The sequence below is a fragment of the Oncorhynchus kisutch genome, linkage group LG11 (genome assembly GCF_002021735.2).
Source record: "Oncorhynchus kisutch isolate 150728-3 linkage group LG11, Okis_V2, whole genome shotgun sequence".
NCBI classification, from domain to species: Eukaryota; Metazoa; Chordata; class Actinopteri; order Salmoniformes; family Salmonidae; genus Oncorhynchus; species Oncorhynchus kisutch.
The window spans coordinates 31,184,800-31,205,894 of NC_034184.2; the positions used below are offsets into that span (position 1 = coordinate 31,184,800).

Here is a 21,095-nt window from a genome sequence, read left to right on the forward strand (position 1 = left end):
ACAAGGTGTACGGTGTTTCCTCTGACACATTGATGCGGCTGGCTTCCGGGTTGGATGTGCGTTGTGTCAAGAAGCAGTGGTTGTTGGGTTGTGTTTCGGAGGACACATGGCTCTTGAACTTCGCCTATCCTGAGTCTGTACGGGAGTTGCAGTGATGAGACAAGACAGTAACTACTACAAATAACTCAACACAACCTTTTATTTTTGGGTTTGGAAAGGGTTGGAAACAAAAATAACACAAAAAAAACACAATCCTCACACAGAAATAGCAAATCCTCCATATAATTAATCTTATAGGCTTAATAGTACTCTAGAGCTCTTTTTACTTGCAAATCAAATCAATGTTTATTTGTCACTGTCACGGCTGGCTGAAGGACTGGACCAAGGTGCAGCATGGTAAGCGTACATTTTAACTTTATTTATAATTGACGCCAACAAAACGAAGAACAAAAAAACAACTGTGAAGCTTTGGGCTATGTGCCCTGAACAACTACAAAGTTAACTTCCCACAAAACAGGTGAAGGAAACGGGTACCTAGTACCCAGTAAAAAGACATTTGAAAATAACAGTAGCAAGGCTATATACAGACACCGGTTAGTCAGGATTATTGAGGTGGTATGTACATGTAGGTATGGTTAAAGTGACTATGCATATATGATGAACAGAGAGTAGCAGTAGCGTAAAAAGAGGGGTTGGCAGGTGATGGGACACAATGCAGATAGCCCGGTTAGCCAATGTGCGGGAGCACTTGTTGGTCGTGCCAATTGAGGTAGTATGTACATGAATGCATAGATAAAGTGACTTTGCATATATGATAAACAGAGAGTAGCGGCAGCGTAAAAGAGGGGTGGCGGGGCACACAATGCAAATAGTCCGGGTAACCATTTGGTTACCTATTCAGGAGTCTTATGGCTTGGGGGTAAAAACTGTTGAGAAGCCTTTTTGTCCTAGACTTGGCACTCCGGTACCGCTTGCCATGCGGTAGAGAGAACAGTCTATGACTGAGGTTGCTGGGGTCTTTGACCATTTTTAGGGCCTTCCTCTGACACCGCTTGGTGTAGAGGTCCTGGATGGCAGGCAGCTTTGCCCCAGTGATGTACTGGGCCGTACACACTACCCTCTGTAGGCAGAGCAATGATGCAACCGGTCAGGATGCTCTCGATGTTGCAGCTTTTTAGTTTCCTGAGGGGGAATAGGCTTTGACCTCCTCCCTATAGGCTGTCTCGTCGTTGTCGGTGATCAGGCCTACCACTGTTGTGTCGTCTGCAAACTTAATGATGGTGTTGGAGTCATTTTTTAAAACCTTTTTTTTTACCTTTATTTAACCAGGCAAGTCAGTTGAGAGGGGATTAAACAATGGCTAACATTACATGTCAGTTACAATACTAGCTCAGCAATGCAAATAAACACTAATTTCAGCTAAACAGTAGTTATTTTCCCAGCTATATCAGTCATCTAAAGAGTAGCCAGTTTCTGCTCTGCTTGCTTTTACAACTCAGTGAAAGAGCGCAACACATACACAGTGAACTATGCTCAACTCTCCGTGCTGGTTCAGCCAGCCTTCCAGAAGCTTTGGCTTCACATAGCCTGCTAGCTCGCTCTGTGGTGTCCAAAGTGGTCCTAAATCCAGCCATCGCAACACTCCAAACAGCCTACCTGACCACTCTGAGGCGTCCGCATGACCCTGAAGCAAACCATTGACGCATTTTGTATCACATTGTAATAATAAAACTGGGGGGGACAAAAATTACATTTCAGATTGTAGGGGGGACATGAACCCCCTCCCATCCCCAGTGAAAGTTGCGCACCTAGTTCCACACCATTTCATTGAAATGATGTGGAAACAACGTTGATTCAACCAATGTGTACTCAGTGGGTTAGCATCAAACTCTTCTGACTGAGCTGAGGGTATGATATGATGTATGCTTAAAAGTGCAACCTGTAACTGCTGCCCCTGCACTTGTTTGTAAATTCAGGAGGTGGGTTATTTTTCTAGTTGCCACTGGGGAAGTTGTAAACAACAGCTGGAGCCTTCATGGACAGAGGAGATATTTTGGGTTATTGACACCTCCTTCTGAGTTTTACTCAGAACCACTGTGTGGCCAGGAAAATAATATGTTCCTAAGCGGTGTATCTTAAAAAGGCAGGCTTCCTCTGTAGATCCAGGTTCCTCAGAAAGTTTTTTTCTTCCCTAGGATAGTATTTAATAGCCACTGTCGTCTTTGTGACAACTGGATTATACTGGTCTACTAGATAATGGTCTACTAGATATGGTCTACTAGATAATGTTTAGGAGCAGCATAGGTGAAACATGATAAGGTCTAGACCACTTCAGACAGAGACTATTAGCTTGTTGCACGTCACCTCCAAAGATATCCCTCTTTCCATAAACGACTCGATTAATAGAACAGATTTTAAAAAAGGAAAATCGAATCAAAGTAAGTTAGGAAGGGTGATATTAAGCACAAAGATAAGAGGTCTACTGATAAGGTGTTAATAGCTAGGAGAGTGGGAGAAAGAATGAGAGATAAGGGCTGAATTTATAATCATTTATCTCTACTTTAATGGTATTTTAACCTCACAATGGGATATAATCATACAGCTTCTAATAATGAACTCAAGCAGTGGCATTTGTTGGTGACTTCCTGCAACTATAGAGGGTTGCCACCTCCTGGCAGCCATGTTGAAAGACCAAAGTATCAACTCTTTCGACAACACCTGAACTGTCAGAAAAGCTAAGAAACCTTCTTGCCCATCAAGACCTGAACCCAGACGGCTATCAGTACAGGGTCTTCTCCGATCATTTCACCACTGGTAAGTCTGGTCGATTTCAAGTTTAGTTTAGCTGTTATTCTAATCAGATGTTAACAACAAGACTAAGTTAGTCAATATTAGCTAGCTAGATAGTTTGGAGTCTAGCTCTTAGCATGTGTGACGTGAGTTTCAAGTTTTTGGGAAATTTTGGGCTATTTTGTTCACCATGAAATTGCACCTTTATAACAAAGGATTGCATGCACCTATCATCGCATTACAGACTAATGTAAGCCTAGTATTCCTAATGTGATTAGTAGATTGGATAGTCATAATTTAGGCTATTAATGAGAGCGTAATGGCATATATCAGAGATGTTTCTTTCCTTTGCATGGGAAAATGTGGCTTATAATAAACATTTCATGCAATTTTACTACACTTTATGTTACTGGAGACATTAGCAGAGTCGATGGTAGCCTAGGCCTACTCTGCTGACACTGACAACAGATCACTAAAAACAACCTTTTCTTGAATAGAATTATGCAATCTAGATGTATGAAAAGGGCTCATGGCTAGAAGGGATCCAGCTTTTGTCAAATTAACGTCAAGGTTTTTTGCATTTTGCTAACCCTTTTCCTAACCTTAACCTAATTATCCTAAACTGCTATTTTAATTATCCTAACCTGCTGCTTAAGTTCTTCTAATATGTTACGAAACTCGGTCATAACCATATCATAATATGTCATAACAGCTGATATAACTTGTCATAGTCTGTCATAATATGTTCATAACACTGTCATGACCTGTATATTTACACCTGTTGTGACATAAATTGTGTTATTTTATGGCTGGTTATGACATCTACATACTGTAAGAGTGTCAAAACCAACATTTATTCAGTGATAAGTAAAGTAAAAAATATTCAGTGATAAGTAAAAATATTAAATGAAAGTAACATCAATGTGTGCTCAATTACAATGATAATTTAAAATGGTCAAGTTCTGAAAATGTTTTTAAACATAAACATACTGTTAACAAGTACTCTAGGCTACGGTGTAATGTGATGTTTTGCCTTGTGTGGTAGGATTTGTGGATTTTGACACTGATGTAGGTGTCATAATCAGCCACAAAATAATGCAACATGTGTCACAACAGGCCTAAATAAATGTGTCATGACCATTTTATGGCAAGTTTTGTCAGCTGTTCTTTTTTTTTTTTTACTACGCAAGTCAGTTAAGAACAAATTCTTATTTTCAATGACAACCTAGGAACGGTGGGTTAACTGCCTGTTCAGGGGCAGAATGACAGATTTGTATCTTGTCAGCTCGAGGATTTGAACTTGCAACCTTCCCGTTACTAGTCCAACGCTCTAACCACTAGGCTACGCTGCCACATGGTTATAACAGTGTTAGAATGGGTTATGACGCTGGGTGTCAATTAAAGTGTTACTGAGAACTTTATTCATAATATAAGTGAAAATGTATGAACTTTACATCATAGGACAAAGGCCTCAATGGGATAGGACAACCTCCTGTGTTGACTATTGGTTGTTCCAGCCCAACAATATATTTCATCTTTATATAGCACTAAAACACCTGAATGAATTAAACACAACCAAACAATTACAGTGCCCTGATGGTATAGGTGACGTGAAGAAGTGATATTCTAACATCAGGGGTGTTTTTCATTTTGTTTATGTACTGTAGGTTTACCAGCTGAACTCTATGAAGACGCCCATGTCGACTGGATTGCCATTGTAAAGATGAACAATGCTGCAGCACCATCCGTTTTTACTTCTACTACTTTGTAGTTTGAAAGAGACTACTTTGTCCCTTTCCAGATACAGTATGAAAGAGACATCCCTCAGTTATACAATATGGTTGGCATTATGCTGTGCTTTGGTCAATCTGATTCTGTTGTGCCATTGAAGTAGAGATTACCTTCATCTTGTCACCATGACAAAAGTGCCCCCTTCAACCATATGAATATATAAAATGTAATTTGGAACAACATGTAAAATACTATTTATGATATTGTAAACATACTGTACTTTCATAGTAGGCTATATTGTTATATGAAATGAAAAGTATTTTTGTGTGTCATCTCTGCTTTGCCTTGCATTGAATAATATGTATTTCTTATCGCCTAACTAATCTTTATTTATTTTAAAATGTAAAAACATTTAGCATCGACAATGTCATTGTTGTGGTAGTCTTATCATAACGGCACCTCCAAGTGCCACTCAGACAATCTGGGAGGAAAGTATCTGGCATTGAACTTGATAGGAGGAGGTGTGTGTATGTTTTAAGCTAAGGATCTCATCAACTCCTGCCTCCATACATTTCAACACCGATTACAACGGTTGGATTTGCACTAAACGATTTAATTCCAGCATTTAAAAAAGGCATGTACAAAATCTCGTATGATGATTAGCCCCATAAACAGTGCATTTTTCCACATCTAGTTATGTTACAGTCTTATTCTAAAAAGTATTAAATTATTTATTTTCCTCATCAATCTACACACAATACACCATAATGACAAACCAAAAACTTGTTTTTAGACATTTTTGTAAATTCATAAAAAATGTAAACTGAAACTTCACATAACTATACAGACCCGTTACTCAGTACTTTCTTGAAGCACCTTTGGCAGTGAATACAGCCTCAAGTCTTCTTGGGTGTGATGCTACAAGCTTGGCACAATCACAGCCATGTTTCTCTGCAGATCTGCATAGCTATTTTCAGGTCTCTCAGAGATGTTTGATCAGGTTCTAGTCCAGGCTCTGGCTAGGCCAGTCAAGGACATTCAGAGACTACTCCTGGAGCCACTCCTATGTTGTCTTATCTGTGTGCTTAGGGTCATTGTCCTGTTTGAAGGTGAACCTTCGCACCAGTCTGAGGTTCTGAGTGCTCTGGAGCAGGTTTTTGTCAAAGGATCTCTCCGTACTTTGCTCCATTCATCTTTCCCTCAATCCTGAATAGTCTGCCAGGCCCTGCAGCTGAAAAACATCCACACAGCATGATGCTTCCACTTTAGGGATGGTGCCAGGTTTCCTCCAGACGGGATGCTTCGCATTCAGGCCAAAGAGTTCAATCTTGGTTTCATCAGATAAGAGAATCTTGTTTCTCCTGGACAGTGTCCTTTAGGTGCCTTTTGGAAAACTCCAAGCTGGCTGTTATGTGCTTTTTTACTGAGGATTGGCTTCCATCTGGCCACTGTACCACAAAGCCCTGATTGGTAGAGTGCTGCAGAGATGCTTCTGGAAGGTTCTGCCATCTCTGGAGCTCTTTCAGGGTGACCATCGGGTTCTTGGTCACCTCCCTGACCAAGGCCCTTCTCCGCTGATTGCTCAGTTTGGCTGGGCGGCCAGCTCTTGGAAGAGTCTTGGTGGTTCCAACCTTGTTCCATTTAATAATGTTAGAGGCCACTGTGTTCTTGGGGACCATCAATGCTGCATAAATATTTTGGTTCCCTTCCGCAGATCTGGGCCTAGACACAATCCTGTCTCTGAGCTCTACGGACAATTCCTTCGACCTCGTGGCTTGGTTTTTGCTCTGTCATATAATGTCAACTGTCCAATCAATTGAATTTACCACAGGTGGACTCCAATCAAGTTGTAGAAACATCTCAAGGATGATCAATGGAAACATGATGCACCTGAGCTCAATTTTGAGTGTAAATAATAAAGTATTTCAGATTTTTATTTTGTACATATTTTTTTAAATACTAAATAAATTAATTTGCTTTGACATTATGGGTATTGTGTGTAGATTGATGAGGAAAACAATGTATTTAATTAATTTTAGAATAAGGCTATAACGTAACAATATCTGGAAAAAGGGAAGGGGTCTGAATGCTTTTTGAATGCACTGTACATTGTCTAATGGTATAATTTTTTAAATGAGAACATATAGCTGAACAATATGTAAACATTGTGTGAATTAAGCTATTCTCTGCTTCAGATGCACAATGTCAAGGGGTGCATTGCAAATGCCCATAAGGCTAATGCCATCATACTGTAGGCCAGTGGTTCCCAACTCTGGTCCTCGGGTACAAATAACAGTACACAATTTTATTGTAACCCCGGACAAGCACAACTGATTAAATTTGTCAACCAATCATCAGGCCCTCAATGAGTTGAATCAGGTATTTTTGTCCGGGGCTACAACACAAATGTGTGCTGTTGGACTACTCGAGGACTGGAGTTTTGAACCATTGCTGTAGCCTATGGCTGCAATGGCGCTGCATTCCATTATCAGCAGCAAAATTGGTTCACATGGCTGATATCCTAAAAAAGAGTGACCATCAAATTAAACTAATTGGAGCGCTTATGACTGAACAAAAAGCACATGTTCATTCGAGAATACAACACAGAAAAACAGAAAACTTTGAGACAGATTCCCTTCCCCTCATTATTGCAGGATTGTGATCTGTGATTAATCAATATCGACACTAATTCAGCTTGAATAATACATTTAAGTTAACAATGAAAATAAGTTTAAACACATAGTAACTTCAAAGAATCAACACTATTTGATATAATTTCAAAGTGTACAAGTAGGCTAACTCATATGTAAAGGTTAGATGTCTTAGTAACAAGTAGGCTATTATTACTGAAGCATAGTTTTAGGTGAACAAAAAAAAATTGTTTTAGTAGCTATTATCTTGTCGTGCTCGGGAGAGACGAAGGTTATGAGTCCTCCAATACACAACCCAACCAAGCTGCACTGCATCCAACCTGGAAGCCAGCTGCACCAATGTGTTGGAGGAAACACTGTGCATCTGGCAACCTTGGTTAGCACGCACTGCGCCCGGCCCGCCACAGGAGTCGCTGGTGCGCGATGAGACAAGGATATCCCTACTGGCCAGGCCCTCCCTAACCCGGACGACACTAGGCCAATTGTGCATCACCCCACGGACCTCCCGGTCGCGGCCGGGCGCGAACCCAGGGTCTCTGATGTCACAGCTGGCCCTTAACCACTGCGCCACCCGGGTGGCCCCCTTGTGTGTGACTTTTAAACTGCATTTTTGTTTACAAACTTTGCTAACATAGGTACACATATAATACATGGTACACACGGTTGTGTGTAGGTTGGACACAAGGTTGTGCCCTATTGGGACATTCATTGGGACCTTTTTATCTGCATTCAAGTTTTCAATGCTCTGTATCTGAGGACAGAAAATATCACAAAGAAACAGGCTGCATTATACTAAAATTAGACAGCACTAAATATTATTTTGCGATATTTCTCTGTCCTCGTAGTTTTCCTCGCTAGGGGCTGGAACTGTCCTCCCACAAAGGTACCTACCCTATCCAGAGGAGCCTACTCTCCCTTCTCGGACAGCTGGAACTGCTAGCTAATCCTTTCACCCTCTTCCATGGCTGTTAGCTAGATAATAATACATTGTTTTTGATCATTTTCTAAATATGTTTTCTTACTTGAATAGGTAAGTAAACACTGCCTCTTCCCAATATTTCTGGTGGAAGCAGAACACAGGTGGCCATGTGGACAATTGGAGGACTTTTTAATTTATCCATTATTTTACCAGGTAAGTTGACTGAGAACAGGTTCTTATTTGCAGCAACAACCTGGGGAATAGTTACAGGGGAGATGGATGAGCCAATTGAAAACTGGGGATTATTAGGTGACCATGATGGTTTGAGGGTGAGATTGGGAATTTAACCAGGACACTGGGGTTAACACCCCTACTCTTACAATAAGTGCCATGGGATCTTTAATGACATCAGAGAGTCAGCACACCCGTTACACAGCCCATTTGAAAGAAGGCACCGAGATATTTTTTTTAGACCAGAGGAAAGAGTGCCCCCTACTGGCCCACCAACACCACTTCCAGCAGCATCTGGTCTCCCATCCAGGAACTGACCAGGATCAACCCTGCTTAGCTTCAGAAGCAAGCCAGCAGTGGAATGCAGGGTGGTATTCTGCTGGTATGCTGACTTCCACTAGACAGTAGTCTCTGGTATTCTAACATGGCGCCTGGTGGGGTTGCTAGGTGATTTGTGATGCAACTGCAAGCCGTCTATAGAACGTTAAATGTCTCCTCTCACTGTTGGAAAGGCAAACGTCTCTGATAGGAATGTAGAATTTTTCATCTTGGTGTGCCACTTTTTCTTCCTCACTGCTAGGTGTGGGACCTTCGGCTTTCATGCTGGGATCATTGTCCTCACTCTTGTCATCCCTGTGTAGGTGTCAAGCTTCCCCGTTGAGCATGATGGCTCGTCCACTCTTGAGAAAATGACTCTCTGAGAGTGCTTCTTCGGCACCAACTGTTCCAATAGGTCTCCTAACCTGAGAGCGCAGGGGGAATGAACACTAGTCTTGTGGCTAACAGTTATTGCTACCCTTGCATTGGGTCAAGCCCACTTGGTCATGCAGTATAAGGTTTTGTGAAGTGAAGCGGCTAAGAGGACAGAATCAAGACAATATACTGTATATCCATTGCTCACTTTGCCCAAAATGAAATGTTATGCTCAAAAATTGGCCTGCAATCTGATAGGTTACACAATCATTGAAAAGTCCTGTCAACGTTGTAGAAATGTATTGTGGTGCCCTGTCTTTATATAGACGTTCACGCTTGACTCGGGGCAGTTGCTGCACATCCGACTGCAGACAAAATGTCCAGACGGTAACATGAGTGGAAATGGTTTAGATCCATAATCTATTTTGTGTTGCTTGGCACTGAGATTTTTAGCATCTGATGTTAAATCATGGGGCACGATGAATGTCTACTGTCTTTTAAAGGCACACAAACCCAGAATAGCACTTACACAATAAAGAGGAAGTATTATTGACCAAAATACACAGCATAAAGTACACGAGTAGCCAGAAAGTGATTTGCTGCTCACTCTCTCTTGCACGCATGCACATTCTCCCTCTCTCTATCTGTCTCACACACTCATACACTAGGCGGTCTCTCCTCCAGATGCTTCAGTTTTGGAAATATGGCATGTATACTTGGGGGCTATAGTGTTACTAAGGCGGGTTTGATTGAATCCACCAGCTAGGAGCAGATCGTCCTAACTTGTATCTGTTACTATGTGTAGCTACCTCTGTGTAACAAGATTATCTCCTTTAGTCAGTGTTCAAAGCTAACACCTCTCAGCCCCCTGGGATTATACCACCTCAGCCTAATTAAAGGCCCACTGTCTAGAGCAGCACAAAGCGCTCAGATGCTAACCAGGCTAAATGTTCTTTTCACCAGATCAAACTTAAGGCACTAAACTGACATTTCCCAGTGTCCACCATTTCGTAATGAAAATTGAATACAAGTATTCTACCAATCCAATGAATGTTCTTTAGTGCTTTAATAGGCTAAATCATAATTGTAGGCTATGCTATGATAAAACGCAATATTGTCATACCATTTTGAAGTCATGAAAAGATCTGAACAACAAGAAATTATACACTGTAATACAATACTGTATGATAGTACAGTAGACTGGAGTATATTGTTTCATACTACACAGAATTGTTTTCCATATGTCAACATCTGAACTTTTCCATTTCAGTGTGACTTTGCGGTGCTCCTTGAGTCTGTTGATGCCCTGCATATGTTGTGATGTGTGTGTTCTCCACATCTTCGGCTAAACCTGACAGCTTGAGGCCTTGTATTTATATTTATTTCCTGCCTACTGAGCTTTGTGCATCAGGCTCCATTGGTTAGTGATATCTACAACTCGTTCTACAAACCCCCTCCCCTATTTGTTCCTGCTAATTAATGACTGTGACACTAATTAAAACCAGAGCTGCTCTCAATACCTTCTGCCTCCTTCAGAGAAACATTCACATTTCCATTTACTTGTCCCAGAGCCTAATGAATATTCTGGTGCAGGTTTTCAGGCGAGAAACGCAGTGGCAGGAAACTGTGCCAAGTGGGAGTGGGAGAGAGTATGGCAACTAGACAGAGATACAGGCAGGAGACGGGCCTGCCATGAGAATAGTGGGACCGAAAATGTAATTATGGCCAAGGAAAAATGTACATAATCCACAAAAATATATGCACATACATTTCCCATTATACAAATAAATACAATGACCATACACAAATATACATTCAAAGGATACTGTCACGGTCTGACCATCGTTCGAATGTGTTTTCCTTGTTTTAGTGTTGGTCAGGACGTGAGCTGGGTGGGCATTCTATGTTGTGTGTCTGGTTTGTCTATTTCTATGTTTGGCCTGATATGGTTCTCAATCAGAGGCAGGTGTTAGTCATTGTCTCTGATTGGGAACCATATTTAGGTAGCCTGTTTTGTGTTGGGTTTTGTGGGTGATTGTCCTTAGTGTCTTGATGTCCTTGGTCTGTGTGTATGTGCACCAGTATTAGGCTGTTTCGGTTTTCATTATGTTTATTGTTTTGTAGTGTTTGTATTTAGATTCGTGTTACGTTTGTTGAATAAACATGGATCGCAATCTACACGCTGCATTTTGGTCCGACTCTCCTTCACCACAAGAGAACCGTTACAGATACTGATTATATCATTCTCATGCATTCACCAGAGAAAACATTTACATTGTTTGGTCTTGGGTCCAAAACAGACAGACATTAGAAAAGAGAGAGAAATAATAATTACGTGGATACACCTGCTTGCTAAGCAACCTTCTGGGCCCATTTGAAACACCCTGCCGTTTTATTGTGTTGCACCTCTCTCAAGGAATAGGAGTGGACACAATCTGAATGATAACATGTTAAATCTGTCGAAGTCGTGTGCACCATGGTGTGTGTGTGCGTGCGTGTGCACATGCATTTGAATTAAGCTCTAATCTCTCTGTCTCTCTCCTCTTTACCCCTCCCTGGTTTTTTTTGGCTGTTTAATCACAGCATCTTGCTCCCTCTCGCTTGCACAATTGGTCCTAATGGCTGTCAGAGGAACTGCTGGTTGACCAAGAATGAAAAATAAATTTTTGTTACAAGTCACCGGTTTGCATGTTTCATATTATGTTCTCTGATCCTGGTAGGACTGTACCTTCTTATTGGGTATGAGGCTTCAGAAATTGAACCTCCTCCTTTTGGCTCATGGACATTGGGAAATGTCTAATGCTGAACAAATGTGACTCATATAATATGTGCTCGGGCCACAACCCTGACTTAATTTGCATAGCTTTATAGAAATGTTCATGAATCGTGCTTTACTCAGTCTTGGTGTGGGCACATTTTCCAGCAAAGCTCATATTTATCAATGCATAGGTTTAATGCATGACTATGTGTGAAATAGCATGTCTGCCTAATGACTGAAAATGAAGCTTTAGCACCCCAAAACAATTAGACAAAAGAAGCTGAGTTTAAACAAGCTCTGAGCCTTTAGAGGATTGCTCGAGCTTGGATATGTCAAACCTAGACCTGGTGTAAGCCCCTTAGCGTATATGCAGTTTTTATGCTCTGTGTGGAAAGGTCATGCATTATATGCAATCTGTGTGTGCTTCAGAGGTTGGTCCTGAGAACATGTTTCTATAGTAAGTTACTGCCTGACACTGGGATAGGGCTGAGAGCTTCTGAGAAGTGGAAGGGGCAAGAGGGAAAGAGTGAGCAAATAGAAAAGGAAGATGGATTCAATATCTGACACAGATATAATAGAGTTGAGCTTGAACGATACATGAAACAGCATATTCACTTGTCAGCAATCTACTATAACCTTTAAACAAATTTCTCAAACCCTGCTTCACCCCAAGTTCACAATGTGTTGACTGACATTTATTTTTATTTACAGGTGTAAAGAAGGCTACCAAGGTATACGCTGCGACCAGTTCCTGCCGAAGACCGACTCCATCTTATCTGATCCGAGTAAGAACCTTTCCTTAAAATCATCTAATGAGAACTAAACACAAACTTCGGAAATAGTCATTGCACCTATTTGTTTTCATGGTTTCAGGTCTACATTCATATTAGATACAATAAACATGAACATTAAAGGGCATTGTCTCTTCACAAGTATCAAAAGTGCATAGGCAGTAAAGAGGGAAGGTTCAAATCAGTAATCTTTCTCAGTTTGATTACCGTGTTGTAATAGAAACACTTACTATCTCAATGCCAGTTTCTGAAGAAATCAATCTGTCGCTGTGGATGGTCCCTCTATTCCTCACACCTAAACTCCCAGCCTGGTTTTATAGACTAGACTTAACAATGTAAAATGTACATTGTGTTATGTTTGGTATGGTTACATAAGACAGATTGTTACATAAGGCAAAAATGAAAGTAGGGTGGTTGGTTGGGGGGATGGGGAGCATATAATGCAAATGTCTAGCATACCAAAGGATGTGGATTTGAATCTTATCATAGACAGTTTGAGCATTTTAGCTAAATATAAACTTTTCAACTACTTACTACTTTTAGCTACTTTGCAACTACTTCGCATGTTTGCCAACTCTTCCCCTAACCCTAAACATTGTAGCTAACCCTAACCTTAATCCTTTAAACAAACTCCTAAACGTAACCCTAACCCATAACCCTAAAACCTCGCTAATGTTAGCCAGCTAGCTAACGTTAGCTACCTAGCTAGAATTCGTAAAATATCAAACTTTTTGCAAATTTGTAACATATTGTATGTTTTGCCAATTTGTAACATAACATATAATATGGAATGGGGGATGGACATCCACAAATTAATACATACCATGCAAAACGTAATCTATCATTCTAAATGGAGTGTGACGGATTTACATTCAGAATAATAGAGAAATGCTCTGAGACCAGGTTGAAACTCCCCCCAACAGAACATAATGGTTAAGCTAGTACAGTCCTATCAAAGCAGATATGTCCTGCCTTCATGATGAAGTGATAAAATGCCCTCTGGAATATAACAGAGGCACAGGAAAAAGGTCCTTGAAAAATATGACATTTATTCTCAATAGCTGTCTATCTCCTTTCATTGGTGAGTGCACAATATGTGGGTGTGTGTACTGTACAGTGGGATAAAAGAAAAGTTACAAAAAAAAACGTTTGAAAGGAACAGAGTTTCTTTAATTTGTGTATGTTTGCTAGAGTAGGGCTGTTGCGGTGACAATATTACCACCACGCCGGCAGTCATGTGTAGGGCTGTTATGGTGACCGTATTTCCGCCACACTGGAGGTCACAGGTCATGACCGCAGTAAAATTCCACGTGACCGTTAAGGCACTGTAATCTGCTTTTATGCACTTTGGACATGCTTTGGTAGTCTACTAGTACACTACTACCGACCATCATGTCACTAATGGCCTGGTACGCATGGCTCTATTGTCCCTCTAACCACTCTGACATCAATGCAAATACAATTGAAAATCACATCAAACAGTATCTTGCTTTTAAACTCACCTCAATGTGCTTGATCAATTTGAAGAAAGAAATTCAACAAAAGGTTGAACCTGATTGAAAAACATTGTCATTATGGATGTTGTTTCAAAGCCTAACAACGAAATGGACAGCACTTTCTAAGGTGATGACTAATTCAAAACCCCCATTGGCATATTAGAGCATATGCATATGCATAGGCCTATATATGAGCCCAAGCCAAAAAAAACAAGAACCTGAATTCAAATAATGATTGTGCCATTCAGTGGCGATTTTAGCATGTAAATCTTGTTGGTGCAAATCCCCCCCACACTTTAAAAAATATATATGCCAGCAAAAGAGGCAGGTAGCCTAGGGGTTAGAGCGTTGGACTAGTAACCGTAAAGGTTGTAAGATCAAATCCCTGAGCTGACAAGGTAAAAATCTGTCATTCTGCCCCTGAACAAGGCAGTTAACCCACTGTTCCTAAGCCATCATTGAAACTAAGAATTTTTCTTAACTGAGTTGCCTAGTAAAATAAATACAAAATGCCACAAAACATTTAATGCTCTATAACGCTGACAAACAATGTGCCTATATAAAGCTGTCCCAACACCATAACCACTAACACACCTAGTTATCAGTGGAGCCTTGTCTGGCAGCAAGACAGTTCATTCAGCCTAATTTACAGCCTATAAAAAATCATGGCTAACTTGCTTAAACAAATGTGGGTTCTAAAACAATTGTGATGTACAAACTATGGCATAAGGGGACGACGAGCTGATAAGAGGCCATCTGTAATTTTGATTTTGAATTTTGATTAAGACGTTAATAAGCGAGCTAGGACTGACATACTCAATATAACTATTTGTTCAGCACTTTTGAAATGTACAGGAACAGAATTCAGAAAAGGGGCCTTTCTTACAATATTCTCAATGTACACCAAGTCAGAACCGTAGGTTAAATAATGGGGGCCTATAAGCAGACAATGAAAGCAATTACAATATTCGTCAGTGATCTTCAGGTCCGAGCTCTAGAAAGAGGCCCAATTTCTAGACTTGCAATTCCGAGTTGGATGACCATTCAAAACGTATTTTCTCAGTCAGAGCTTGTTTCTTTCAGAGTTCTCAGCTGTCTTGAACCCACTGAAGTCAGATTTCCCAGTTCTGAGTTTCGAGTTGTTTTGGGGTGTCAGAAATCATGCTGGATTGACAGCATGGCCAATATTGAATGTTTATCCGTTTAAGCTTGGAAAAGAGACTCTTAATCCCAGACTTGGAACCACACACCCACCCCACTGAATAGCAGGCTTGTGATTGCTTTGCAATGCTTGCAGTCAACCACTAATTCCTTCCAAACCACTATTTGTTGAATTTGCTATTTCCAACTTGTGTAATGTTTATGTTCAATGGTCGATGAGCACTGATATGTTTCTCTTCATTATTTCTCTTCATTTAACATGGATTAAAAAGCATTTGCCAGTACATTACATTGTTGACTTTATTCATGATGATGTCTACTAGCTAATATTTTGAAAGTATGATGTTGACATGATCAGTCCAATCAAAGCTATTGTAGATATAATGTGATTTGACGTAATTGTATCTGTGGCCAATGACCTTGAGCTTTCTAACACGGAACCCAAACCGGCTGCGCGCGTGCACCATCGTGCGCTATCGTGCATAAATGTATTTTGCCCCCCCACACCAAACGCGATCACGACACGCAGGTTAAAATATCAAAACAAACTCTGAACCAATGACATTAATTTGGGGACAGTTCAAAAATCATTAAACATGTATGTAATTTAGCTAGCTAGCTTGCACTTGCTAGCTAACGTTAATGTGTCCTATTTAGCTAGCTTGCTGTTGCTAGCTAATTTATAAACATTAAGTTGTTATTTTACCTGAAATGCACAAGGACCTCTACTCCGACAATTAATCCACACATAAAACGGCCAACCAAATCGTTTCTAGTCATCTCTCCTCCTTCCAGGTTTTTTCATCGTATAATTTACATGGTAATCGCATCTAAACTTTCATTGTATTACCACAACTACCGGCAAAACAGTTCGTCTTTCAGTCACCCACGTGGGTATAACAAATGAGGAGATGGCACATGGGTACCTGTTTCTATAAACCAATGAGGAGATGGGAGAGGCAGGACTTTCAGCGCGATCTGCGTCAGAATTAGGAATGAGTTCTATTTTAGCCCTTGGTGTCGCAGACGCTCGTTGGCGCGCAAGCAGTGTGGGTGCAATAATTGCATAACGTGGATTTCTAAATTTAATTTGCGACGCTCACGCACGCGACGTGTCTGGTCTGGTCAGCATGTTAGATGGGCACTTCTAATGTGACTCTATGGCAGCACCCACGGAGCTTGAATTTTCAAGCTCTACCCTTACATTTGGCGGTGACGTAGTGTCCCCATGAGTCATAGAACACTGAGCCAATCACGGCGCAACTAGAGAACATTACCAACCCCCACGCTTCATATTTTCCACTGACTGCCCCACCATCACAGAAAGCACTGAGGTAGCCTGAAACAGCTGCATTTTGGAGCTGCCTTACTCAAGAAAGCAAAAAAGAGACCAAGTTTGTGTGCAGTTTTATTAACATTTTTTATTACATTGTTTGCAAACTGATATGTGACACATATAAATGTCAAAATAACAAAATAACACAAAAGGTAGGGCTCAAAACAGGTGGGGCCCAAGCCCCCAAGCCCCCTGCCCTGAATGGTCACCACTGGTGCCAACATACAATACATAGCCTACTGCATATTACACATTGCAGAAAAATATTTAAAAGAAAGAATGAATTAAGATCTCTTTGGTACATAATTGGTTTAACCTATACTCCAAAATGTTACAAATTTTTGTAATCACCTTTGAGTGTGTACTGTATTATAATGCATACTGGCTGGACTGGTTACCATAAACTACGCTCCAAAGTTTGTATCCGTGAGTCTGGGAGAGAACTATAGGCCTTGCCGATGCTGTTGGTTCATTGATGTTCAGGCTTACAAAGATAGCCTCCCTTCTATTTGATTTTGAATAGCCTAGTAATATGGGATTTTTTTTATTGTTGCGTAATTGATGAGCTGACACATTACCTTTAGCAACAGAATATCTCACCACTGTGCATTTCCATGTCCTCCCCTCTCTCCTTCATTCCTTTCTTGAGCGTGCAGAGAGAGGGGCTGTCAAGTTGTTTAAATATATTTTGTTGTGAAAACATGTTCCTATCGATGTTCCCAAAAAGATTTCACTTGGTTTCCCAAATTAAGCACTGGGTGTCTGCAGGAACATGGTTGGAGAGCACATAGCATACAGAGTTTGGGGCGAAATATCACCTGTCATCCAGCAAGAGGATGCATGCTCATCAAACAGTGGTTGATGCGAGTGAAATAACCGGAGTAGCCTACTTTTTTATTTATTTATTTTTATTTAACCTTTATTTAACCAGGTAGGCTAGTTGAGAACAAGTTCTCATTTGCAACTGCGACCTGGCCAAGATAAAGCATAGCAGTGTGAGCAGACAACAAAGAGTTACACATGGAGTAAACAATTAACAAGTCAATAACACAGTAGAAAACAAAGGGGGAGTCTATATACAATGTGTGCAGAAGGCATGAGGAGGTAGGCAAATAATTACAATTTTGCAGATTAACACTGGAGTGATGAATGATCAGATGGTCATGTACAGGTAGAGATATTGGTGTGCAAAAGAGCAGAAAAGTAAATAAATAAAAACAGTATGGGGATGAGGTAGGTGAAAAAGGGTGGGCTATTTACCAATAGACTATGTACAGCTGCAACGATCGGTTAGCTGCTCAGATAGCTGATGTTTGAAGTTGGTGAGGGAGATAAAAGTCTCCAACTTCAGCGATTTTTGCAATTCGTTCCAGTCACAGGCAGCAGAGTACTGGAACGAAAGGCGGCCAAATGAGGTATTGGCTTTAGGGATGATCATTGAGATACACCTGCTGGACCGCGTGCTATGGATGGGTGTTGCCATCGTGACCAGTGAGCTGAGATAAGGCGGAGCTTTACCTAGCATGGACTTGTAGATGACCTGGAGCCAGTGGGTCTGGCGACGAATATGTAGCGAGGGCCAGCCGACTAGAGCATACAAGTCGCAGTGGTGGGTGGTATAAGGTGCTTTAGTGACAAAACGGATGGCACTTTGATAAACTGCATCCAGTTTGCTGAGTAGAGTGTTGGAAGCCATTTTGTAGATGACATCGCCGAAGTCGAGGATCGGTAGGATAGTCAGTTTTACTAGGGTAAGCTTGGCGGCGTGAGTGAAGGAGGCTTTGTTGCGGAATAGAAAGCCGACTCTTGATTTGATTTTCGATTGGAGATGTTTGATATGAGTCTGGAAGGAGAGTTTGCAGTCTAGCCAGACACCTAGGTACTTATAGACGTCCACATATTCTAGGTCGGAACCATCCAGGGTGGTGATGCTAGTCGGGCATGCGGGTGCAGGCAGCGACCGGTTGAAAAGCATGCATTTGGTTTTACTAGCGTTTAAGAGCAGTTGGAGGCCACGGAAGGAGTGTTGTATGGCATTGAAGCTTGTTTGGAGGTTAGATAGCACAGTGTCCAAAGACGGGCCGAAAGTATATAGAATGGTGTCGTCTGCGTAGAGGTGGATCAGGGAATCGCCCGCAGCAAGAGCAACATCATTGATATACACAGAGAAAAGAGTCGGCCCGAGAATTGAACCCTGTGGCACCCCCATAGAGACTGCCAGAGGACCAGACAGCATATGATTGGAAAACGAACAGGTGGCAAAGTGGCCTCAATTAGCTTTTCGAGCTATTCCCTGCCCCTGTTCTTTCCCATTTGATAATAGGCCATTCTAAATCTAAACTAATTTGACATATGTGACCGACCGCCTTGATTCTCTCTTCTGTAGCACAATGTGAAATTGTGTTTTTTACATTGGATAAAAGCAGAGACACCTAGCAACAAAAAGTTATATCATACACTGCAATTGAGGATCAATGGGAAAGTATTTATGCTTTGAAAGTTGACAAACTTGTAACTTCACTTGTGAGAAAATGGCCTTTGAATTTTTGGTACCTACTGGAGAGTTCTTCTTTGTCTACACCCATTCAGCATCATTCACATCGTTCACACAAGCTTTAGCTCCACCAATCTCTTTAAGGGTTGATCCGAGCATTCTGTCCTTACAACAGCAATCAAGCACCCAAGCTAACAGTTGTCTTTGTGACATTCTATTGAAATGAATACTTGGAAAGTGGAGAAATTTGCTAAGACATGTAGCTAGGTAGCTAAACAAAGAACCATAATCCCAACTCATGACATTATTACCCTGCATGAATCTTCAGGTAGCCAACCAAACAGATGCAATGTTAGCTAGCTAAAATTAGGCTATAACAAATGGCTCTGAGATACGAATAATAAGATCATACGCGTAACGTTAGCTAATGTGCCAGCCAGCTAATGTTAGCTAGCTAGCTAACAGTACAGTTTAACTTGAAATTAAAAGACTGTATGTCAAAATTAGAAATATGTCATATCTGAAAATATAGCTAGCTACACTATATTACCCTTGGTCTGAAATTGGAGTAGATAGCCAGAGCGAATTTAACAGCTACGTCTGTCAACAGTTGTCGTTGTGACATTCTATTGAAATGCATACTTGCATAGTGGAATCTTTTGTTAAGACATGTAGCTCGCTAGCTAAACAATGAACCATAATCCCAACTCATGACTTTACTACCCTGCATGGATCTGCAGGGACCTAACCAACCAGGTTCAATATTAGCAATCTAACAGTAGGCTAAAACTAGCCAAGCAAATGGCTCTGAGATAAAAATAATAAGATCATACACGTAATGTTAGAGAGTGAGCCAGCCAGTAACGTTAGCTAGCTAGCTAACAGTACACTTTAACTTGAAATGAAAATAACTTTGTCAAAATTAAAAATGCATAATATCTAAAAATGTAGCTTGCTAGACTATCTTACCCATATACATCACGGATGCCATGGTTGCCCTTAGTTTGAAGATGTAACGGAAGCTAACACTGTTCCGTACAGTTTTTGTGTTCCCGCGGTATTTAAACGAGGCCTGCCATGAAAACTAATTGGACTGTAGCGACTGTGTTGGGTGTAAACTACGTTTCTATTCAAGCGTTGATTGACATGGTAACAGACCAATAGTATTCGAGAAAAGTTTAATAAACTGACCCCTCTGACCCTGTACAATACATTGTGATGTATTATGACGTCACGTATGGCACGCATTACTCAACACATTGCTTGCCATACAGCTTCTTTCTACCAGGGGTAGTGCTTTCCACCAAGGGACAGGGAAAGGAGGATACCTAGTCAATTGTACAACTGAATGCATGCATTTTCTGATTTTCTGTGTCATCGCTGCAAGCCATCATGACTCTCAAAAGCCGCGACAGCCGCGGTATACTTGTGAAGATAACTTTAGCATCACTCTAAAAACCCTATTCAAATTCAACACAACCCTTCAAATAGGTATGTAATGACACCTTATATGCTCTTTATAGTGTTTTATTAACATTTTAGAGGTAATAAGTTGGACATATCTCCAAATTTCACTATTACTCAGTAGCCTTCGCTTCCCCCTCCTCAATTAAAAAAAAAATCGGGCAGAGCGCCATTGCCTTCTTCAATCATGCAGAGAAGGGCAGCATGAAGGTCGCGTCATTGATTTAGCTGGAAAGCGGAGAAATTGTGATTTACAGTGATATTCATATTACAGTTGAACTGGAAGTGTTCATTTTTGGGGCGCTAAAATATGGTCACGTGTATATTCTCCAACATTATTTGATCATTTCTACAAACTTCAAAGTGTTTTCTTTCCACTGGTACCAATTATATGTATATCCTGGCTTCAGGCCCTGAGCAACAGGTAGTTTACTTTGGTCACGTGCATCAGGCGGAAATTGACATTAAAAGGGGCCTAGCCCTAAGTTAACTGTCATACTGTAATTCCACTGATTTCAAAACCCTGTTCTCCAGAAAGTGGAGCGCAACACTTATGCAGTTCTACTAAGCAATATATATT

The 21,095-nt window shown here is 40.9% G+C and overlaps 1 protein-coding gene across 1 annotated transcript in view; it reads left to right on the top strand.

Moving 5' to 3' along the window:
• LOC109899126 (pro-neuregulin-3, membrane-bound isoform) overlaps nucleotides 1–21,095 on the top strand; it is a 203,469-nt gene that overhangs the window by 81,831 nt on the left and 100,543 nt on the right. Inside the window, exon 2 of the mRNA XM_031835625.1 lies at nucleotides 12,485–12,558. Coding sequence (XP_031691485.1) covers nucleotides 12,485–12,558 — 74 coding nt within the window. The remainder of the gene's footprint in view (nucleotides 1–12,484; nucleotides 12,559–21,095) is intronic.